This window comes from Emydura macquarii, unplaced genomic scaffold (assembly GCF_026122565.2).
Source record: "Emydura macquarii macquarii isolate MOO-44397 ecotype Brisbane River unplaced genomic scaffold, CSIRO-AGI_Emac_v2 contig_450, whole genome shotgun sequence".
Classification (NCBI taxonomy): Eukaryota; Metazoa; Chordata; order Testudines; family Chelidae; genus Emydura; species Emydura macquarii.
Window position 1 is genome coordinate 13798659 of NW_027130587.1, and position 25115 is coordinate 13823773.

The 25115-nt window shown below is 38.9% G+C and overlaps 1 protein-coding gene across 11 annotated transcripts in view; it reads left to right on the forward strand.

Moving 5' to 3' along the window:
• The window catches only part of MSI2 (musashi RNA binding protein 2), a 364912-nt gene extending 340259 nt beyond the window's left edge, over positions 1-24653 (forward strand). For 5 of the 11 annotated variants that reach the window (XM_067538055.1, XM_067538053.1, XM_067538050.1 and 2 more), the window contains 4 exons: positions 3589-3765; positions 14611-14819; positions 16606-16683; positions 19924-24653. In XM_067538055.1, the coding sequence (XP_067394156.1) occupies positions 3589-3765; positions 14611-14819; positions 16606-16647 (428 nt within the window). In that variant the 3' untranslated portion in view covers positions 16648-16683; positions 19924-24653. The remainder of the gene's footprint in view (positions 1-3588; positions 3766-14610; positions 14820-16605; positions 16684-19923) is intronic. The other 6 variants (XM_067538056.1, XM_067538059.1, XM_067538058.1 and 3 more) reach the window with 2 other exon arrangements.
• Positions 24654-25115: the final 462 nt, after the last annotated feature.

Below are 25115 nucleotides of genomic sequence, written 5' to 3' on the forward strand. Positions count from 1 at the left end.
GCCAATACAGCTGCAATGGAGAGACAGCTGGGTGTCACTCTACCTCATGCCCCGCCAGCACAGCTCTGATTGCAGAACCCACGTCGCTGGTGAAGCATGAGGCAGACAGAACAAAGCTTGATTTTCCAGGGACAGGACTGAACTTGTAGACAGAAAAATATCACTGGCTTTCAATTATGAACAGGGGGACCTGTCTGCTGCGGGGATCCTGCAGAAGGGTGTTTGCTTTTTAAGCATATTTAGAAGAGTCTGAGTAGATTTGCTGCAACATGTAAGTCTCCACCCCCCGGGTTATTGAATGGAATCTATTGTTGTATTTGTCAGACTGTTTGCTTTTGTGGAAATCCTTGTCTTATGTATCTTCCCACTGGTTAGCTGTGAGCTTCTGTTTATAACAGGGGTGGGCAAACTTACTGACCCTCCGAGCCACATGTGATAATCTTCACAAGTTCAAGAGCTGCAAGACGTGCCCAGCCTGCCCAGTGGGGCTGCACTTGCTGGTGCGCTGGGCTTGAACCCCGCAGGGCAGGAGCCCCACACCCTGCCAAGGCTGGAGTGCGTGCCCCATGGGGCAGAAGCCCCAAGCGCCCCCTCCCTCCCAAAGCTGATAGGTGGAGAATGCAGGGCAAGGGGGGCTCTGCGAGCCTCAATTTAACTGTAAAAGAGCCACATGCAGTTCACAAGCCATAGTTTGGTGTATAATGGTCTGTGCTGTGGTAACTGACATTAGTCAGAGGAAGGCAAAAAGATCTCCGAATGCATGTGGCTGCTTGTGGTCATCTCGTCTTGATGCATGAGATCGATTTACCTTTTATTTTAGCCTCTGTAACTACAAAGGATACGACCTGTCCAAACATCACCCATCTCCTTTTAAAATCCTGCTCCAGCACTTGGCTCTCAAACATGACTTAGCTCTTTACAACTTGAAAGCACTATACAAATATTAATTAATGGAAGCTACCCCTTGTGAAAGAGGAGTTGTCTCTCTCTTCTAACCCCTATAGCATGGTAATGCTAGGAGCTATTGGGGAATTTAACCCACAGAAGGCAGGTGCTCAGCACTTTCTGAAAATCAGGCTCTTTATGGTCTGTCCAGTTGGGCAATTAAAAATGGAGGTACCCAAAATCACTAGTCACATCTGAAAATGCAGGCTGTGTACGTATTGCTCTCTGTCCTACCATCGATACAGACACCTGAGGAAACTAGAGCTGGAACTCAATCAAAACCTCAGATTAAAATGCTCCTGGAAACCCCCACTTCAAATGCTCCCAAAACTTTGGGAAAGTTTGTCTTCAGAGCCCAGTTTGGTAGGTTGGGCCCATAAACAAATTCACTGTGTTATGCTGAAAGACTGATAGTCAACCTGCGGCATCTTCAAATGGCTGCCACTTGTCTCCAGGAATGTGATGTTTGAGCGCTGTGCCATATGTTCTTTCCCTCCCTTTCATTTATGCCCAGCTCTGCGGGTATCAGCGTGTCAGAGCTCCTTGCTGAATGCCATCTCCCTGATGTATGTATTACCCTGCGCCGCTCCGGTATCCACTTTCATCTCTACCAGTACCGTTAAATGTTATATCATTTACTCCTTCGAGCAGGAAGATGTTTTTGCAGCGTGTTATATGAATTTTTCATAAAGATAAAAAGTGGCCTAATCTTGTGAGCTTTAAGTCTCAGTAGCGGATAATGGCTTTGATTTAAAGCGTTTTGTCTTAATGATAGTTATATTGAAAATGTCCTGCTGCTTTCAAGCACGTGTAGTTATTATCATAAACACTGATGGCAGAAATGTCTGCCAAATTGTGCGTGGCTGTTTCTGATAGGAGAGGGGAGAGAGTCATCCAGACATTAGAGCATTAGATTGGCAAGTTGTCCAGGAGCATGGGTGTGCAGAAAGCAACCTCCAGGGTTAATAGGAGACAGCAAGAGTGGAGAGGAGCTTGGAAGAAAGGAAGCTGATTGGAAATGACAGGAGTTGGGTGAAAAAGAACCAGTGGAAAATGCGTGGCGTGAAATTTCAGCTGAGGAAGAACTATTTTATAAAAAGAGAGGTTTGGGGAGGAGGTGGAGGAAGGAAGTAATCTCTCAGGCAGCTCGCTCTGTTTTATTCTTTCTGAGCTGCCCACACCTTTTCATTCTTAGCATAAAAGCCCTTTGCTGCTTTTCTGCATACTCTTGCTTTGCTTTACTACTGGAGCCAGCTTTCAGTTAGCAACATGGCAGAGGAAGGGTATCTCTATACTGCAAGCGGAAGACATGACCGCAACACGTATAGACATACCCAAGCTAACTTTAATCTAGCTTCATCTAGTATATTCAGGGTTCTGGGCAAGCAGGGCTAGCCCCTGCAGCCTCCCAGGCTGCCATGGCTTCATGGTTTTTGACACTCAAGCTGGTTTGGATCTAGCTATCACACCTCCAGACTGTAGGGTAGGCATACCCTGACACCCAGGGGCATCTTTTGCTCAGCAGCTGACAAGACAGTGGATGTTACATTAATGTAATTTCTTGCCTTTACTGTTGTTCCCCCCGCCCCCCTACGTTCTCGTCTCCTCAATTACTGTAACCACAAGCTCAGGCCTGCTTTTGTTTTCAGTTTGAAACCAATTATAACTGTGGAAGAGCAGCAGGTTTGCAGGTGTTCGGAACATTTCCTTCCAGTGGCAGCTTGTGCTTTGTAATGCACAGAGTAAACAATCATTTCCTCTTGTTAATTTGTTTTATTACTATTATTTTTTAAAAGTCTCAGATCTGCTCTGCTTGAAGGAAGAAACTTGTCGCCTGATTTGTCAAATGTCTACAGGAAATGTTTACACAGGAATATTTGGTTATTTCTTTTCTTTAAACATAAGTCACTCTGCTCCTTGTGTGGCACTCCAGATAGCAGTATAAGCTTTCTGAATAGCACATACATTAAAATGAGACTTGTGCTCATTGTTTATGGGGCAGATTCCGCTCTCAGTTGTACCAGTGTGAACCCAGATCAACTCTATGGACATTAACAAGTATTCTGGATTTACTCTGGTGTAAGTGAGAGCGCAGTCTGGCTCTGATTGTTTGTCACTAGATAAAAAGTGTGTAGAAATTAGGGCATTGTTCAGGATAAATGTGTGCATGTTTTTGTGTGTGTGTGTTCACACACGCGCACACATAGCATACAGCTTTAAATACACACATATTTTTAATGGGAGGGAATGGAAGCTTACATGGATAAACTATAGCTAAGGTAGCTCCAGTCGGCTCACTTCTGCTTTCAGCTATTCCTCTTGATATGCAATGTATTTCTTACTGTGATAACTGGGACACTATATTTCATTCCAATGTATTGTGGAAGAGAACGTCCAGTAACTCATCTGGTGCTTTCTCTAAAACTAGAGGTTTTCTTGCCTCTGCTGGCTAGATTACATAGCCTTGAGTTCCTCTAATCAAATTTTGCACCGTTCTTCAAATTTCAGTTTTTACTTTTAAATTTCTCATATTTGTAACTGTAAAAAAAAAAAAAAAAAAAAAAGCACAGTATTTAACATTGAAAAGACTATAATATAAGAAAGAATCCAGTATCCACAATGATAGAGTCACTGTATCTCCAGGGATCCCCGATTATGGTTTCTATTCTTCGCCCGGTGACCAACGGGCTCCGTTATCGTATGCGGATTATGGTTCCATGGGGCCTCGAGTGGCTCAGATGCTTCGTAGTGAGCACGCTGCTTCAGCGAGTAACTCCCCCCTCCACCACCTTCCCAGCCCGGATCAGTTTAAGAGCCCAGGTTTGTATAGCATTTCATTCATTTGGGGGAAACAAAAGACTATATACATCACCTATTTAATGGAGCACAAAAGCAGGCCTGCATGCCAGTTTGTGGTCGGCTTTGGAGCTTCACTTTAGCCCTTTACTTCATTCAACAAGTTTTGACTGACTTTGCTTTAACCCTTAAGGTCAGGGTCAGAGACACGTGCTCTTTGAGGACCTGATCCAAAGCCCATTGGAGTCAATGGCAGCCTGATATACTACTACAGAGTACACATACTACATTGGTGAGGACCATATACATACCTGGTTAGGTATATAGTCTTTTCAGTGACTTCAATGGGCTTTAGATCAGACCCTTAGTTAATTTATCCTTGCGAGTTGAAAGTTAAGGGTTTAAATCAGTTTGAGTGACTTTTATTGCTTTTTATAAACTTTTAACTTTAGTTTTTGATTAACCAAGTTTCTCAACTGCGTGAGGAAAATATATTTTGACCTAATGTTACATGCAGACCATCTGTCTAGAGAAATAGCAATATCTATATCATGCCTGTTTTATACCTGGGTAAATATCTCACCTTGTTTGTTTCTGTTGAAATACCGTGCACTTTAAGAGTGCTTAAGAGTGTATTTTGTCATCAGGTGCAAGTTATTTCCACAGTACCCAAAAGCCTTAAATGGATTGATCTTAATTCCTGTATCATGCAAATTTTCCACGTAGGTCAGGAATCTTATGGCTAAATCTTTTCGTTCTTCTTCACATGATGGTCCCTATGTGAGTACACATGTGCACATCGCGCCTGACTCCAGAATTTTTTTACAAGCAGTGTCCACTGGTCCATACACGTCCTCCGAACCAAGGGCCTTGAGGGTGGGGGCGCGAATGCCCCTCCAGAGAGACTTCCTGAGTGGATGTCCGGTTGTATTACCCTTTGTTACGAACTAGCTCCCATTTCCACCTTGGAGGGGGTGAGGGTTCATTCCACCAGAGGGCAAGCTGCTTCCGCTGCATCTCTGAGAGACAAACCTCTACTGGAGATATGAAGGGCAGCTACTTGGAGCTCTCTGCATACCTTCACAAGACATTACGCCCTGGTCCAGGCATCCACCACGGATCCAGCTGTGGGGACAGCAGAACGACAGTCAGTTATCACTTTTGTGACTCACATCCACCTCCTGTTTGACTACTGCTTGTCAATCTCCCATGTGTGGAACACATAGGGACCATCACTTGAAGAAGACATGGAGGTTGCTTACCTGTAATTGGAGGTTCTTCGAGATGTGTGGTCCCTATCTGTATTCCACAGCCAGCCTTCTGTCCCCTCTGCTGTGGATTGTTTGGACTGCAGTAAGCATGGGAAACTGGAGAGATATTGGCCTGCACCACCCTTTTTCTACCCTCGGTTGTGAGCATGAGGAGCACTACGGCACGTGAGCAGGCCAATGGACATTGTTTTTATAAAGAATTCCTCACTCAGGTGCATGGTGTGCATGTGTACCCATGTGTGGAATTCACATAGGGACCACACATCACAGAGAACCTCCTGTTACAGGTAAGTAACCTCCATTTCCCCCTCCTCCTTTCTATGTATGTATTGAATTTGGATGAGTTGAGTTGAGTCGAGTCAGATGGCATTTATTTGCCCGACTTGGTCATACTTTAACTAATGCCCTTTCCCTTCCCTCCCAGAGAGGCGTTCTGAATCCCCCTTGGAGTAATACATCATATGCTAAGGCAAATGTCATAATGAGTCATGATTTAGAAATTTCTCAACACTTTATCGAAAGAGAGTTTATCTTTCAGTGGTGACCTTTCTTGTCCAACACTGGATTAATTTGTGAGCAGGCTCTGTGTTAACATGGCAGTTCATAGGACAAAGCACCAGATAAGCTAGCCTCAGCTTTCTCCCTATCATTGCTCCCAGCAGAATATTTTTTAGCATTATGGGTCTCCACCTTCTTAGTATGTCTTGAACAGCTAGGATTATTATGTGAGCTCCAATTATTGGCTCTTCACGTAAATCAGGTGTTGGGAGAACCGCACTTCGAAAAGTATGTTACATGCACATTAAGAGTGGGTTAAGAAAGCTTCTTTAAAAGGGAACAAGAATGATTTAATGGTAAAATCTTATTCATAAGAAAAACTGTCCTGAAGTTATTGGAGTATTTTAAAATTCTCCTACATGATTATTTCAGTGAAAAGATTTGTTTCTATAGATATTCCATGTAGGAATGTGGAAATCACTGAGGGGTCATAAGGAGAGAGTGTAATGATGATGAACTTGTATTTCTGTAGCACCAAATGCATCGTAGGGGGCTTTGGAAATTTAGCTCCATAAATTGTACAATAAAATGTACGGCTGTATCGTGCATAGAGATGAATTGCAGATGTGGCCACCTCTAGTGAAAAGTGGCCACTGTTTAACAGTGCCTGGCACGACTGCCCAGTGGTTGAGTACAGAAAATGAAGAATACCATATCCAACCGATATCCAAGTACTAAGCAAGCCCAGTCCTGTCTAGCTGTCTGAGACCTGATTTGCTGAGCAACCAGAGTGAACGTAAGTGCGGTACAGACCACAGAAAGAGGTGTGGCCCCACTGCAAGAGCTATAGTGTAAAGTTTGTTTACACAAGGAAGTTGCACTAACTTAACTTGAATCAGTTTTTAAACCAATTTAGTTAAAGAGTGCAAACACTTATTTTGGTATAACATTGGCTTATCTGGGCTTAGCTTAAACTGATTCCTACTTGATGTAAGGTAACCCAAAACAAATCTGATTTAAACTGAAATAAGATAGGGATATGAACCAGTTTATCCATATCAGCTTAAAATCACACTTTTAGCTAAACCTGTACAACTCTGCAAGCCAACAAGACCTAACAAAGGGTCTTACAAACTAACATCACAACTTGAAGTTGGATGCTGGCAGGTCCTGTAATTTTTGTAGCTCTTATTTTTAATGTGATTCTGGTGGATCTTTGTGTAATCTGGGGTTGACAGGCCCAGATCTGTTCTGAGAACTAGCTTATGCCCAAACTGGATGCTGTTGTGTAATATTGCTGTTTCCAAGAGTGAAATTTGAAACAGATTTTTAGTACTTTGTTGTTTCCCACTGGAGGCTCATTTGAGAGCTGCACAGAGCCTAACAGGCTGCCTTTGACAGAAAGTTAGTTCCACTGTTCAATAAAATGAAAGATGATGTTTTCTCTTACCAGTAGGTCCTTCAGTCATCAAACATTACCACCTCAATTTAAAAGCAGCCCCCAAAAAGCCATCAATCACTTTTTGTTCAAGCTTTTTGTTTTTGTTTGTTTGTTTCAGAAATATTGCTTTATCTTTACTTCATAAAAGTTCACGACCACCAAATTGAACTGGTTTATTCCAGGGCTTCCTGGTACATTACAGACCTACAAATCCTTTTTAATATCCAGTCATATTTCAACAACATCCAGTCCCTTCCTTATAAGTACACTGTGATAGCAAAATGTCAACAAATACAAATAATAAATATCAAAAGTCGCAAATAAAAAGGAAAACTAAAAAAGGATAGCTTTGTGGTTAAGGCATTCGGCATGAGAACCAGGATCAATTCCCAGCTCTGCCACAGACTCCCTATATGAATTTGGGCAAGTCACTTAAGCTTTCTGTGCCTCAATTCCTAATCTGTAAAATGGGGATAATTCCTTTTGTCTCGCTTGTCTAGTTAGACTGTAACTCCTTCCTGTGTATATAGAATACATAGCACAATGGACCCTGACGCTTAGTTGGAGGTTCTGAGGACTAGTGTAATGTAGGTTGCTCAGCTCCTGGGCATTGTTATCATTTTAATTTCTACATCCTTTCTCCCTTTCCATCACAGAAGCTTTGCCACCTTTCTGTGGTGCTGTTGCTGATGTGTGTTACTCATTTGGCTTCAACACATGTTGGGACTTTGCTGGCTTGCTGTGGCTGCAAGAGATCAAACTGGTGGCTCTCCCTCAATGTTACTCTCAATCTGGGCCCCGCTATACATCCTTCATCCCTGTTAGCCCCCTTGCTGCACTGATGCACTGACATCTTAGACCCTCCTGCTTCATGACAACTGACAGAGAAGCATTGCTTTCCCTTTGCAGGCAGCGTGTGGTGATAATATTTCCCACGTCATCCTGACCTCTGTTTGGTAGTAGTCTTTTATTGCTTCCTAAGCTCCAGGCCACCCAAATGGCGCTGCTATAGCAAAGTCTCCATTTTGATTCCTACTCCAGTGAGTATTGAAAGCGCTGAAGAGGGAACATATTCAGCCCTTTAGCACCCATGCCGTTGACCAACTAAGCAGCAGAACTGACAGGTTTCTGAAGGAAGTCAGCAGAAGGGCAGCTGCTCTGTAGGACTCATGGGTGGGTTTGTGGATTGGAGGAAGGAAAGGCAGGGGAAAAGGATAGTGTCAAGTTAGTCCTTCCTTTTGCACTAGGCTTAGACTAAAAATAACTACCCACCTTTCCCTGTCATGCGCCTCTGAAAGATAGGAGGTAAAAAGCATTTACCCCACCCCCTGTAGGCTTCATAATGGATCAGTGCCTAATGCAGCCAACAGGCAAAACTTCAAGTACAGGTGAAAATCCAATAGACGCACTAGTGATCAGTCTAGGCTGTAACAACATACACAGCTACGTCAAAGCAAAGCAAATCTGTGTATCCCATTCTCTGCCACATCTGTTGGATTCTTCCCCTTGATTCACATTGCTCTAGGCACTGGCCCATCTGACCCACAGGGTAAGACACTACTGGAAAGGAGTATTTAGGTCTGAGGACGTCTAGAAGATCCTCAAGGTTTTAGCCGAGGACCTCTGGGTTGTGGATGAGCTATGAATCACAGATGCATCCAGTCTTTCCCACATCTCTCTTGACCCTAACCTGGTACAGTATATGTTGGTAAAGGCGGGGTAAAATCTTGAAGGTTTGAGTTATTAGGCTGCAGTACTACTGCTGTGAAATGATCTGTGCAGGTTGGTTTCATGTGCAATTGGTTAGTAAATTGGACCCGAACCTTTTAAGGCATGTGGGAAACACGTGGTCTGATCAACAAGACTTAGCAGTGGAGGAAGTAATTGTGCCTGCCCATCTTTAATGCTGAGTCATTATATGGTGTCTTTATGCAGAACTAAGTAGAGACTTGCATCAAATGGTTGGTGCCTTGGGTGGAAAGAGAGAATGGATAACAATTATTTCCTGATCTCCTTGGACTGACATCCAAAAATAACACACAGTTCACTCCACCATATTGGAAAACAATAGTCCCCTATCTCTAGGACAGCAAAACACATGTCCAACTCTTCTCTCCCATAACCTGGACCTGATTCTGCCCACTGGGTATAACTCAGAGCAGAGTTTGTCTCCCCTTCTTTTGGAACTCCATTGGAAGATGTGGATCTTAAACTCTCTGGTTTCCCTAATTACTAAAAACAGAAATTCCTCTGACCAGGTTTCTCCTTTTCCTCTGATTGAGGTGACAATTGGAAACTTTTAAATAAAAATATGACCCCCCCCCCAAAATACCTTAGTTCTCCTTTCTGGCCTGAAAGAATTTCAGGGTTTTTTTTGTTTTGTTTTGTTTTTTAAATCTGAGAGTCCACTATTCACACGTTTATATTAGACAAGATTTTTTTAAAAGTGCTATATATCTTAACAAAGTACATCACTTCTTTCACATCAGAGAAGTCATTCACAGTCATTGCTGCTGTTTCAAATCTGCCTTAAAAATATCTCTAGCTAATTTGGGTGCTAATATTTTAAGAAGGCGAATATTTAGCAGCTCATCATGGCTGAGTGAATTCTTAAAATATGGCTTTCTGCAAAGTGTTTAGTCTCCTACAATTATGAGAGTTTTCCTGTTACATTTATTGGGGCTAGAGCGAAGTGTCAGCTCTATAAAAGCTTCCAAACACTTCTGTAAAATTTCTACAACCAGCTATTTTGTAGGCCAAGCACAAATAGGCGCCTGAACGTACTTTACCTGTGTAGTATATTTACCAGATAATGGATCAGGGGGTGGGTTCTGTTGCACGTTTTTCTTGTAGTCAGTTCTGTGATCTGGGTGTAGTGTGAAATGGATATTCAGTGGATAGAAAATTACCTTGTTCTTGTGTTACATACCCACAATCAGAAGGATAGTTGAATAAACAGCTGCAATCAAAAGTTTGGCTGTATAAAAACCAACATTCCCAATCTTTTAAACAGATGTAAATTAAGGTTGGGGACAGAGTTGGGGAGTTAGATTAGTTTCTAGAAATCTGTTCGGTGGCTTTTTGTTTTCTCTCTTCCTTTCAGGAAACCGATAAAGCAAGTGTTTTCTTGGCATCCATCTATGATTTCTGCAGTTGCAAAAGAATGATTTTACTCTGGATGCTGACGTATATGCATATATTATTAGTTGTGGTGTTACAGCAACTTATCGCTAAATGATTTATGCTACTACTACTACTAGCAGCATATTGGCATCCATCAGGCCCGCCAATAAGATGGTAGAGCTGCCTTTGAAATCTTTTGAGGTCCCATTTTATCTGCCATGGGGGTGGTAAATAGCTACAGGATACTCACATTCCAGCCCATCTCCTTGCTCTGTACACAGTGGAATCCTCTGCTAGTAAAGTTTTGTTATTTATGTTTGCACAGAAAAACTTCACTCAATATCAGGGTTACATTTTGCACAATGCACTGAAATCATGGAGGGGCTTTCATTCAGCACTATAGAGAGAGAGTCTGTTGTGGAATTCACTACAAGTGGCTTCCCACTGTGTACGTTATTTTAACAAAGGGAATTTTTCCCTCTAACCCACAGTACCTTGCTCCCTCAGGGCGAGCGAATGTGTTTCCTTAGCTCTATTCCATTCCTAGTGTACCACAATGCGTACCAAAAGACAACCTCAATATAATCCATCAGCGTTAGGGAGTCATCGAAGGAGAAGTCTCTGCTTGAGCTGGCGTGCCATTCTTACCATCCTAAAAGAGCTGTCCCTGATCCACAGCTGTGTAAAGCAATATTGCTCCACCAAAGGCAGCGGAGCTTTACTGATTTATATCAGCTGAGGATATAGCCCATATTACTCTTCTTCTTCTTCGACTTGAGGTTATGTTTTCTGAGGCTCACACAGTTGCTTCTTTGGTAATCACTGATATACACTGTAAGCATCAGTATCCAGACCTGCCAGTCAGCGCTGCCTCTCCAGTACTTCATCCTTTCAAATACATTTTGAAGTAAGTGAAAATATTTGAAGCTTTGAAATGTGTTTCTCCCACCCTCCTCCACACATGCAGCATAGCAACAGTTGGAGATGTCAGGGACTCTGTTCTGCACATGTAGAAGGCTAGACGCTCTAGTCTGGTCACTTCCATCTCTAACTTGATCCACTTTATGGATTCTGACACAGCTGAAGAGCAGAACATCAGGCTAGAATACTGCACAACTCTCTAGAAACCAGTGGTGGTGAGTGTAATTTTATCATTGATTTTGAAAACAGAGGGATATGTTCAGCCCAGGTATCATCTCCACTGATTTCAATGAGTTACACCAGGGATAAATTCGGCCTAGTTTATGAATATTTTTTGGTTTTATTTGTTTTAAATTAAATCTTTGGCATATTTCTATGTATAATCTGCCCTGTGTATGCTGGGGATTGCCACTGCTTCCTCACCTTGTTATGACCTTGGGTTTTCCCAGCAAATCCTGTTCTGGAATGCAGTCTTCATGAATTTCTATTCATATATGGTTCATATTCTATATGACATTTTCATGAATGTCTAAAATCCACATCATAAAGGCTATGTCTACACTTCCACTTATGTCAGTATAACTTACTTCACTCAGGATTGTGAATAAGCATCCCCTGAGCGACATAAATTACACCGCCCTAAGCACCGGTGTGGCCAGCACTTGACAAAGCTACTGCCGCTCGTTGGGACACTAAAGACAAGGCTTGGAGCAGCTACACTACAGAGTTGACACAGCTGCATTAGTGCAGCTGCACCTCTGTAAATTCTCTAGCGTAGCCTTAGCCTAAGACGCATCACAGTCAAAACCTGTGCCACTACTCAGCCCGTGATGTCTTTTATAATGCTAGACACTTCTCTGTAAACCCTGTTCTCCCCTGCACACATGCCTCTGTTGCAATCTGAGATTTAAAAACAAGTAATAGAAATGACAGTGTCATTGACACCATTGCTAGGATGGAACAAGACTGAGCAGTGTTATTTTTTAAGGTTTGCCACAAGCCATCTCGTGTGAGCTTTGGCTGATGGTTGGACTGGTTAGGGTTATTTGTGTATCTATCTACCCTGCGCACTGTAATTTTTTTCCTCCTGGCATGTTTTGGTCCTAAGGAATGTGGGTCCTTATGTCCTCCTTTGTAAAGGCCCTGCCCGCATTCTTTGCAAATCAGCATGAAGAAAATTTAAAATGGGCTCTTTCCCTCCTGTGGGCCTGTTAGAGGCCCATGGATTTGCCCAACTGGGCAAACCAGGTTTTCTGTGTGACTTGGCAATAAAACCTGTATCCATTTAATTGAACCAGAAGAAGAAAGTGTGCTAGAGCAAGATAATAACGGGCTTTTGAATATCTCAGCTGGATATTTTTCTTCCTGAGTGAGAAGGCCAAATGTTATCTTGACATTTAATCTTTAATATTAAAAAATGGTGCTTTGTTTGCCAGCATGTTCCAAAATAATCTGTTTACTCTCTCTTGCCTTATTTTTTTTAACTTGCTGAATTAGATGACCTACTTACTTCCCTCTGTTACCAGTTAAAAGAGCCACATTGCACAATGTATTTTGTAAAATGGACTTTCCCACCCTTGCAAAGCCATTGGTTGCCATTTTACTTTTTCTGGTTAATTGATCCAGTTGAGAAGTATTTAACTCTAGCTGATACAGCACAGTGGAAGCATAGTGGGAAATCCTGAATGATCGTGTCACGATGGACTTAAGACTCCCGAAGTGTGTGATGCTGAAGGCTATGTTGGCTGTATCAAATTTGCATATAAATTGTTGTAATTTTTAATAAGGATCTGATCCAAAGCCCATTTTGTTCATTGGAAAGATTCTTAGTGTAGGAGCATAATCTTGACATCAGGCATCTCCTGACAGATGAATAGGACTTGCTTACTCTTCGATTTCATTAGCAATAAAAACCTACAATTGGTCAGCTCAGTTCTTAACTGCAGATTACAGGGAGAGGGCAAGCACAAATGCTATACTTCATTCACCCCCTGTTTAACTCCTAATGAATGTCTTCAGGAGACTCAGCAAAGAGAGAGAGGCCAAAACCCTGGAGCTGTATAGTTTAAAACTTTGGAGAAATACAAAACTTTGCAGCCTGGGCCTGTTTCTAGTAGCTACTTCATGCTAATAATTCAGAGATAATGAAAGGTTGGGTATGACTGTGCAGTATTTAATTTCATTTTTAGGTCTGTCTGTCTCTCTGTAACTAGGTGGAACAGCCTGTTATATTAGATTTGAGGTGGACAGGTCTTTTCAGATCATGCCATGTGGATTTCCTCTGCTATATTTAGGGTTTTTTACAAAAGTGTTTAAATACCTGCCTCTTCACCACAGATGACTAAAAAGCAAACCCCTCTAGCTGTTACAAATAGAGTGATAACTAAGGTTATTTAATAAAGGACTTGCCAGGCTGCCTAGCGTTTTGATGTATTTGTCCTTTCACTGTGCTTATTTGCACGCATCTTGTTCAATCTAGTCTAATTAAGTGAGGGACCTTGAAACCAACTATGAGCCGTTAAAAATACAAGTATATATACTAACTTCATCTAGATTTCAAGGGGATGCTGTGAGAGAATAGATGGACCTTATGAGGCATAAAGGCATGTCTATCCACTTCTGTAAGGAGCTTGCAAGTAACATAGGTTTATCTTGTAGCTAGCTATTTCCATTTGAGTCTTCATAGCCTGCTAACATTTCTCTTTACATTGACGTCTTTTACTCATAAATTTTACATTCCAGAGTGATTGTGAGATATGCCAAACCTGATCATCTAACATGCTTTAATATCTAAATTTATCCGTTAGCATCATTTTTCTGACTTAAAAGAATAAATTTTCTTTTACTTCCACTTAAGGAGGTGAGTGTCATACATCCCTATGGAATTCTTTTTTGGTTTTGATCTTTATTTATTTTGTGCAATTTTTGGTGATAGAGGGAGATCCTTGCTCTCCAAATCTAAGGAAAAAAAATCTCCTTCATAACAATTAAAAAGAAAAGTTACTCCAAAATGTTCCATTCCATACCATTTAAAAAAAAACAAAAACCAAAAAACCAAAAAAACCTTTTAAACATTGAATTCTTTATGTAGCTTGCAGATAAAAGGGTGAGATTTGGGTTTTTTTAAGTATTGAACGGATCCAAAAATGATTTTACTAGATGTGATTTGCTTTATTTGCTGTCAACATTTTAATATCAATATTAACACAATGTGTAGTCTAAAACTAGTTCCTTTGTAGTTTGCATGGGATGTGAATGCTGTCTCGACGTGCCCAGATCTAGAAAACTTGTTACTACTGCATGAGCATCAAATCAAATGTTGGAAAATATCTATATAGTTTGTGATAATTTGGTGAACATGAGCACCTACAGTCTCTGGTTGCAGTAGTGTGTTGAATGATTGTTTTTTTTTTAATATATATATATCTATATATATTTGGAGCTCCAAGCTTCTTAGTATGGGCTGACTATGATTCAGTACTTGCTCTCCTATCGCATGGCCTTGGTTAAGTGTTAGAAGTTGGGCCTAGGCTGTTTATTCTAGTGTGTGGCTTTGTAATAACAGTGCATGCTAGGCTTCTGGCCTCATACCCAGCTTTATTCTCTGCACACCAGTCTTGAATAGCTACAGTGCTCAACCGAATTTCGGCGCACCCGCTTCCCCGGCAGGCTCCAATCCAGCCCGGCCAGGAGGATTTCCCGGGGCTAACAGCCCAGGTCCAGTCGCAGACCTCTACGGTACAGCCAGTCAGGACTCCGGTGTTGGTAATTACATAAGTGCTGCCAGTCCTCAGCCAGGCTCTGGCTTTGGCCATGGAATCGCTGTAAGTAACCATTTCTTCCCTTACTCTCTTAATTTGAATTTAGTTCAGGAACTTTTTTATAGAGAGTTTTTTGTTTTTGGGGGTTTTTTAGATTAAAAATGAATTGGACGGTGCACTACTCACTTAGCCTTTTACCATTTTGTGATACTATTTTATCTAACCTGTTGAATTTACTAATAGACTTGTTTCAAAACGGCACACTCCATTGCCCTGACTGTCACTTGAATTATAAGCTGAATTGAAAATGCTTGTATGACCCTTACTCCTCCATTATAGAGTTGAAATACTTTAACATTAAAAAAAATGCTTAAAGTTTCTGTTCCTGTTAAATGTAGGTCTATTGTAGAACAGATATTTTGGGCTGACATACCAAATGGCATATATAGCCCCAATTCTTAATTTCTATCAAAGAGAAAGTGTCCTTTGCTCTAGCATCTCCAGTCCTGCAACCATACATTTCCTTAATTTAAAGCAGATGAATAGTCCTACTCATGTCAATAGGACTATTTGTATGCTTAAGTTAAGTACATGCATAAATGTTTGCAGAGTCAGGCCCTTAGTGTGGAATTGAAGAAGGAAAGTTAGCCTGAGATGATGTTTGCTCAACATGCTGATAACTAGTTTATTGCTAACATTTCTTGAAATTGGCAGGTTATAAGTAAGTCCCTAATGTTGTTTTTCTTAAGTCGATGGGAAATATTTTCATGGTTCTATCATCTAACTAATATAGGCAATGGAAATTTACTTAACAAACTTGCATGCTGTTTTTCAGATTGTATTGTTTTACTGCTGTGTGTTAGCATGAATGTGTTTGAATCTGTTTAGTGGCTGTCAGTCTTTGAAATGGGAAATCACCAGCTAAAAGTGGGAGGGTTTTAAGCAAACAATGAGATTTTTCATTGTGTGTTTTCCATCTTATAAATTAAAAATGTCAAATGTATGGAATAGTTTCAAAAGACTGCTCAAAACTAAATAAGAGATTAATGTTAATATTTTAGCCAGATTTGGTTGGGGGGATAAAAATGTAGTGCAGACAAAGTTCCTGAATTTAACTAATGTTGTTTTTGTTGTATTTTTAAAATATCTTTTTGCAGCCTTTTACTTGTGCCCCAATATTCTGAATTCTTATTCAATTGCATTCCAATCATAAGGTCGCTTAAAAATCTTGACAATCCCATTGGATCAATTGTACTATGAAATGTGGATGATTATTATTCTGCCAAGAGCTACATCTATTTAAAACTGCCATCTATCACTACTTACAACACCCCATTTCCACTTTTCACCTAAAGGAAAAAGACCTGTTTGTTCTTGAAAACTTGTGCGCTTTGACCTCTGCAATGTCCTGATTTTCAAATAATAATAATACAACATTTGCATCTTGTTTTGTCTGCACTGTCATTTTTTAAGAAAGTATTTTCTGTGTGATATGCAGATTGGCAGCCTCTTAATTCTCCTCTCCCCCAATAACCTTATCAAGAACATGGGGGTCTTTTTTATTTATTTATTTTTAACATTGCCCATTTACTAATCCTAATTTAAAAAAAAAAAACAAAAAAAAAAACAAAACCTAGTTTTGTAAGAGGGGGAGTGAGAAGATTATGGTCTTGTAAGGTAAGATTAGAATTCAACACATCAAGTCATTGGTGACCAGAGAACAGCTTTCTTAAATACATATTCATGCTGGCAACACAGTCTTTCAAGTCCTTTGATAATTACTTGCCAAAAATAATAATCTGTTCCCATGTATATAGCACTGATGACCTTAATAATTGTACAATTTTAGGGACCTTTGATTGCAACGGCTTTTACAAATGGATACCATTGAAACGTTACACATGGTTGGTTGCCATCTCACTTTGAGGTATTACAGTATATACCATTTGTATTTTGTGCTAAGCTGCTATTTCCCATATATATATATTTTAAATGAAGGAAACAACTTTTGATTTTCACTTTCTTTTTTTCCTTGGCGTTTAATCATTCCTTTTTGCAGTTTGTTTATTTTAAAATCAATCTCCTGGGTTGGAAACTGGAAGAGAATAAGGAGCTAGACCGTAAACAAAGTAGTGTTTTTACATTTATTAATCTTAGAGCAGTCATTTGGATTTTTTAAAACCCAAGGGAATAAATGATGATTCCGGAAGCCTTTGGGGAAACAAATGAAAAAGTGTCAGTAGCCACCATTGATCTGAGGATTACGGATTTGCTATAAATGCAGTTTTCTAAAAATAAGTGAGCACCTTCATTGCAAAGAAAACCATAATATAATTAAGTACTGTACCAGATATTACAGCTATACAATAACATAGTTACTAGTAACCACAGAGCAATTATCTAGATTAAAAAATTAAACCTAAACAAATTAAATTAAAGACACTACCTTAGTATTTGGATCACTGCCAGTTTCCTACCCTTTTAACTGAGCTTGAGTTAATTACATGTTTAAAAAAAATTGTTTGGCCTTTTGGTGTATTCATTTTTGCAAATGAATATTCTTATACTGCTAATAGTGTAAATTAAAAAGTCAGTCAATAGAAAACAAAAGTTATACCCATTAAACCACATGTTCACCTTTATAGTTTGCTTTAAATGTCAAATTTTATTTCTGTTGATCCTTAGCTAGGAATATATCTGATCAATATAATGTTTTAAATGCCAAATAAATCTATGAAATTAAAAGCATAACTACAGAAGTGAGGGGGATTGTTACAGCACATGTGGAGGATACTTAAATGCGTGTGTATATCTACCAATATATGCAAAAAAACAAACCAACCAACCTGCCTAGAAAACAAAACCAACTTTCCCCCCCACCCCCTCCGCCCCCCACACCCCTTATCCATCAAGGCAAGACCATCCCACAACACACCCATTATTTCTGGCCTGGATGACTTTTGTATCTAGTAGAGATATTATATTGATCAGTTTATAATTATTACTATGTTATAATCTCCTTTAATGTATTACAAGTAAATGATTATGTGCATCTCCTGCATTTTAGCATAAATATGTATTTTAATTTTTAAGAACGTTTCCTGAACTAATTTGCTCCACAAAATACTATTTTTATGGGGAGAGTAAAATGTACAAGCACTCATTTTTAATCCTAGTTATTTTTTGGTAACATTACAGTGTGTGTCCACACACACACACACACACACACACACACACCAGTTTATGATGCTTCACTATTATTGTGTCCATATCCTTCATAAAGACAAGTGGTAGAGTTCAAAGCATGTTGAGGATTGTAACAAAACATAGTAACTTAAACTAATAATGCTGCAAGACAGGAAGCGTTAACAAAATTAATATATTGCAACCATCTTAAACCTACCACATCACATCAAGCTCTAACCATTATATACTAGCCAGTGTTACAAGTGCAACCATTAATGACTTTAACCAGAAATTGCTGTTAACACTGCTCATTAATTAAAATAGATTCTTGGTGGGGAAGAATGATCCTTATTATTAATTTCTCAAGGATTATGGAGTTTGAAATTTGTAACTGTGACAGTACCTCCCCAGGCCTATTTTCACTTATATCACTATGGTTTCCTCTTCCATCTGTGGGCAGCCTACACAGCTCCAGTTTGAAGATCTGCTAATACAATGGTTCTCCACAAGCACAGTACTTTCTGCAAAGTAAAAATCTCATCTTGATACTCAGATGGGATGTGATAGTATTCGAGCTGTCTTTCTTTAAAAATTACATTTCTTAAAATTAAGTGTAGTGCATTTCATGTTAGGTCCAGCCATTCTGCATACTCTGTGTGCGAGCTTTCAGGTCTGCCAGTGTGTACTTCACCTCCCTCCTGCCAGAATGTAACTCTGGGTACAGCTGCATTGCAGCCACGGGTGTGATTTGCCATTTGTGCAGACGTACCCACGCTAACTGTGCTCTAGCTAGCTCACTAAAGTGAGGACACTGTGATCCAAGCCCTCCATGGCACATACTTGCTTGTGCAGACTGTGCTGAAGCTCATTTGCTTGTTTTTAGCAAGCTCACTAGAGTACATCTACACAAGATGCAAATCACACCCGGGCCTGCAATTGCAGGGGTGTGTTTTATTTTTGTCATCATTTCTGTGGTGAAGTGTAAATAGTAATTACACCACTCTGTGCCAATCCTAAAAACACTGCCATAAAGAGTAGGCAGATGGATTACTGACATGCATAGGTGTCTGCAGGATCAGTGAGTGAGAGGTTACACACTACTAGGAATCGTTACTGTTGAAATGTGCCCATTTAAAAGTTGTTACCATTTTGCAAATACTCTAACAGTTTTAAAATATACATTTTATAAAGCCATGTAAACTCAATAATGTGACTGACGCGGAAGGAGATTTTCCCATACTTCTGATTAATCTAGTCATATTTTATTGTTCCCAAATATTAGTGAACAAAAAAACAAACACACAAAAACCACAAAAAGAGCTTGTCAAAGGAGCACTGAATTGGAAACAGGTTTCTCCTGGTATTTGCTTTACCTTTGTAATGTATTTGAAAGATAAGATCAATAAGCTAAATTCTGTTTTGTTATAACTTTTCAATACAGAGGAACCCCAAAAACTTCAGTTATGTCACTCTGGATTGACACCATGTAATTTAGAACAGATTATGGCCCAAAATACAAGTGTTATACATTTAAGTACACTTCTCATTTTAATATTAAAAATTTTGCACAGTTCCCATACATTGACCCTTTGCCATGCATTTTGCCAGCATCACCTGTTTTTTATATAAACTGAAGAGGTCATATTTAGACTATTTCTGTTCCTCTCTTTGTATTTAAGTGGTATTACCTTTTTTCCATATTACACATATTAATAGTGAGCCTGATACTGAGAGGTGCTGAGCTCCCACTGACTTCAACAAGAGCTACTGGTCCTCAGCGCCTCCCTGGGTCAGGTCCATTGTATGTCACATTTATACTGCGTGGCACTAATTGCACCAAAGTAGATCAAAATAACATCACAGGAATTCCACTGAGCTATCTAGGTACATAATAAACCCCGGGAGGAACTCCACTAGATTTGGGAACTTCTGTTGCTCTCAAAAAGCTGGTTATGTTATGTATTCTTTTTGTCCTTTATAGAGTATATCTGGATGTCCAGGCAAGACAGGGCGAAGTTTCTGAATGGTCCCATGTTCAGGTGATATCATCAGACTTTGAGCACTACATCATCACCAATAACATAAACAAACTGGAGGTGGCACTCTACGGACTTAGGTTGTTTAAAATCTCTCTCATCATCTCATGAATCTGCTGTACTATAAAAACAACAGCTTTTAAAATGTGTATATAGAATCATTTCTTTTTTGTTTTATTTTCTTGATGGGTTCTCCCCCTTTTAAATCTATTTGAATCACATTTTCGTAGCATTTGATATACTCTCGTAGTCATGTAGTTCTAATTTGTGTATGTAGTATAAGCCTAACCATAGTATAACTGTTTATATTAAGGGGTTTTCTTTTTTTTTTTCCCCCCTCCCGGTCCTTTTTCCTTTTGTTTTATGTAGTTGTTGCTTAAAGGATGCTGAGATGGTAACGTGATTCTCAGTCTTTTGGTACCAATTCTGAAACTGTAAACTTTTCAGGTGGAATTTTAGCACACACTGAATTAGAAGTAGAGCCAGTGCAGCGGGTGGGCTGAAGTAACGTTTCTAGTGTGCGTTGTATGGGAGCTGAGAGGGTAGTTGAATTGTAGGATCTCTAGCCGTTCTTTTTATTTGTGATGTCTTTGTTAACCTAATTATATCTATTTTCGGCAATAAGGTAAGGACTGCAAAATTTTTGTGTCCTTTTTCTATAAGTGCTTTTTTTGGTTGAAAGAGGTGATATAAGGTTTTTTGAAATTGTGAATTCTGAAAAAAAATAAACTGTAAATACAATTCCATTAACTACATATAAACTATTAAGAAAGAGAAAGAGAAATACAAAATATTTTTGTGATGGGGTCAGTCTAAGGCAGTTTCTCTACTAAATGGAAGAAAAAAGATTAAGTTTTAAATGTTTAGATCACAGCCAGAGCTGGCCCATAAGAGTTAGATTAACACTGTTTAGCTTGCTCTGTAGGTGTGTTAGACCTTATAACTGTACTAGCGTCATACCAGCATATTAACTAGTCATATGTGCACAGCTTAAAAGGTAACAGTCTAGTTATATTTTTAATTTAAGAACTGCTTTTTCCCAAGACTGAAAAAAGCTACAAGTTTAATATTTAAAGTATTTAAAGTTTGAAGCACACCTTTTTATTAGTCATTAATTTAAATTAGATCTACTTGCTGTCCAGTCATTTCAGCTGTTCTGCATGTCCTATAAAAGCTCTGACAGAGAAGAGGTTCCTCTTCAATGTCTAACAGGCCGTGGGAGGAGCAGCGTTAAAGCTTGCATTATACCTTTTATCCATTATTTTCTATATTAACAAATTAGGAAAGCAACTTTTTTTTTGTTTCGTTGTTTGGAATACCTCAGTGCTATCACCCTAGAAGCGACAGAAGATTTTAATTTATTGTAGATGTAAACAGAATTAAAAAAAATATAAAAAGTATAAAACATCATTGCACTGTGACTGGTAGGGGGAAAAACTGACAGTTTCCTATTTGCACATGTTTAATATTTGGCTGTTATGTATATGGTCCTCTGTTGGGGGAGGAAACTTATGAAGGATATTTTTTAATTTAATTTTTTTAAATATTGGTAAATAGGCCTGCAACAGCAAAATAGAAGTACAACATGGTAGGTGGCATTAAGAACATACTGTAGTGTGGATATATTTCTTCTTTTTTTAACGTAATATTGACAAGTTTTATTAATATTTTTTTAAATTGTTACGTTTATAAATTTGGTACTTTAGGTACAGCCAGTATAAGACACTGAATGCGACATTTGTTAAAAAGAGCTGCTGCACTCCTATTTTTGTAAATTTTACTAACAAGTAGACTAATGTAGACATTCAATAGACAAGGTAGAGCAAGGCATCTTTAACAGAAAACAAGGCACCATAATGCTAACTGAAAGGAAAAAAACCTTGTTTTTCTTGTTTTTTAAAAACAAAATCATGCTTTTTTTTGTGTGTAATATTTTAGGTTTTTTTTCTTATTTCAGAACAACCAGGTTTAAGCAAAATGCTGGACGCTTTTTAAATATTGAGACTTGATCAAGTAATAAAATAACAGTTCTTTAAAAAACAAAAATAATTAAAAAAAAAAAAACACAAACCAAATTCCCTGAGATCCAGTATATAAGTCAGGGAATTTTTTATTAATATTTTGTCAATGTTGATGACGTACTGTACTACCATTTGTTTTTCCTCTCCATTCCCTATCACCTCATAGAATATTCTTTGTTGATCATTGTTGTATGTTAATAGTGTATAAAATGGCTATCTTGTAAGAGTGCTGTCCTGATGCTAGTGTAGTGAATTTTCCCCCTCCTCTTTCTCTCTTCCTCTTCTAGTACATATTGGTAGGTGTATTGTAATTAAGGTTAAAATTTAGATGTAGTTATTCAGATTTAGGACCAGTAAGGATAGAACTTTCTCTTATTTAAGAAAAAAATGCTAATGATTTTGGGCGGTTTTTTTTCCTTTTTTCCCGTCTTTTTGTTTTATTTTTTGCTGATCTGATGTGGTTTCAACTAACCAAAGGTCTCACAATGTTAAAAATGCTGGCAAACTCTGAAAGCATTTTGTAGATCCCCACCCTTGACTTTAAAAAGGGGGTGTGCCATACTACCTTAAATGCTAATGCTAGATATGCAAAACTGGATTTTTTTAATTTATTTTTTAAAAGAGGGAGGCATGGTATATTAAAATGATTTTACTAAGAGAAAAATATTTTTTTAAGAATGCTCAGAAGAAATTGATAATCTGTGTGAATATGTTTTAGATGTTTATATACCTTTTGAAAAGTCCCAGTGGCCCATAGCACAAATATTGTGGAACCTGATATGTTTTTGATGTGGCTACCTAGACTAAGGTTCACTTTAGTCCCCCACTCATCTGGAAGTCCATTTCGAAGGATTTTCTTTGTAAATTATTTTAGCACAAAGGTTCAGCTACAGCTTTATTTTAGTCAAGCACAGTGGGGAATGCACTGCCTCAACCCATCTTGTCCTTTTGCTTCAGAATATCTCATTTAGAACGGTTAGCCCTGGAGTTACCAAAAAAGAGAGACTCCTGCCTACTTGTGCAAATGGGCAACAAAAAATACGCCCTGCTCGTCCATGAACTACACTACTACCGTTTAACGCAGAGATGGGTTTTCTTGTCCCTGTCCAGATAGGGATACATCACACATCTGGTAGACCGGCATTACGATACAAAGTGCTAACAGTGGGACATCTTTTGTTATTAAACCCAATGTAAATTTTGGAGAGATTGCAGCATCCAGGAAAACTTAGTTAATGAGGTTAACTACCCCCCCACCCAAATGAGATTCATTTGTGATTGACTTGATTAAAATGAAGACTGATCTGTCCTTTTTGTTTTCTATACTTCATAATGTTCATTTGAATTTGAATTGGTAGCTTGGACTTTAAGGTAGCATGGCTCTGTTGCTGTCATTTTGTTCCATTGTACAGCAGTATACAGCTGGTGAATGTTACACATCTTGCTAGACTAGTTTAAATCATTGGGTAATTATGGGTAATAATGACCTGAAAGGTGTTCGGATTTTTTTTTCCTTCCCCCAGCTATTAAACCTATAATGCTTTTTTGATCTTTAGTGTGAATGAGGGCTAGTGACTTCAGCCACAAATACCATCCTGTTTCATTCTGCCATTCACTCAATGCAACATAATCTATAATAAAGCAATATTGTTTACTACATTTTTATTGAAAGTCAGCCATGGCTATATATGATATTGCATATGAAATTGTTTACAAAAAACACTAACTCATAGTTATCTTTTATGCTGTGGAACTGTCTCTTGGGTGGAACGTTTTTCGATGCTTTTTTTTTTCCTGAGTGTTTTTTAAGAGCAAAGCAACTGACACAGGAAAATTAAATTTAGTGTAAGTGTGGGAGACAGTGCATTGAAGACACAAGGGCAGATTCTTTGGTCTGCATACATACACTGTAGAGTTTCATAAGTACAGAATCTAATTCAAACCCATTTTTGTGTGTGAACACTACATGAGGAGATTCTGTAAGCTAAGCAATACTTTAATACTGTAATAAAATTTACCAAAAACAAGTAGTTAAGAAAGTCAATCTAAGTGATCTGTTCACAAGTTTCCAAACAATCAGACTGTATTGTCTTGACAGAATTTCATTTCAGTGTGAAATCAAAGCTAAACAACTTTGACAAGAACCATGCTATAATTCTGTACATACTCTAACACCCAGTGTGGGATCTGTGTGTGTCATTTTGACTATAGTGGATAGCAAATACAATTCATTATATGTTGTACAAGGTCTGAATTCCATCAGTAATAGAATGCAAGTCTAAGCATTCAGGTGGTCATAAATGTATCTAAATAAACTATGGCACAGTGGCAGGCCTAGCCCTTCCTTTTATACTTTAGTATGAACTGATGAGAACTTTGGTAGTGACCTTTTTTTTTTAAACTATATATACACACACATATACATATATCTGTATCTATATATCAAGCATCTTTCAGGTCTCTGTGTATGGCTTTCTAAAGCCCTGTTGTAAAATACTATGTGGATGGGGGTCTCTCACATCACAGATGTGGAAAGTATAATTTTATATTTGTATTTTCAAATAAATAAGTTTGTGAAAGGTTTCCATCCTCTACTGTGGTCCAGAAATCAATGTGTTTGTCTGACAAAAAAATAAAATAAACTGTTTTGAGCAGAGTTGTGGAGTCTCCTTCATTATGAGTGTGTGGGAAATTTATTGTTTTGTACCTACAGGGTATACATTTGTTCCCAGCTTTTCCCCTTCTGCTACTGCTCTTACCTTAATATGTCCATACTTTTCGTACACACTGGAAGCAGGTGGGCAATTGCCGACTGTATGTTTTTCTGCTGTGCTTGGCTGGAACAATGAGCACAAAATCTAGTTATCACCAAGAAAACAACCTTCATGCCATGTAAGTTCATGTACCCTCCCTAGCAGATGTGGGAAATGCAGTGCACCTTGTCTATTACATTAGAAAATGATGATGTATGTCTTTTGTATGGAACAGTCTTAATCAAGGGGGAAGTTACAGTAATTACATAGTAGTATTTCTAATGCTCCTGCCTGGAGTTTGGTAGTATGTATCTGTTTCAAACGAGCAGGTTCAGGTAGAGTTGAATTATACGTAACTAGATG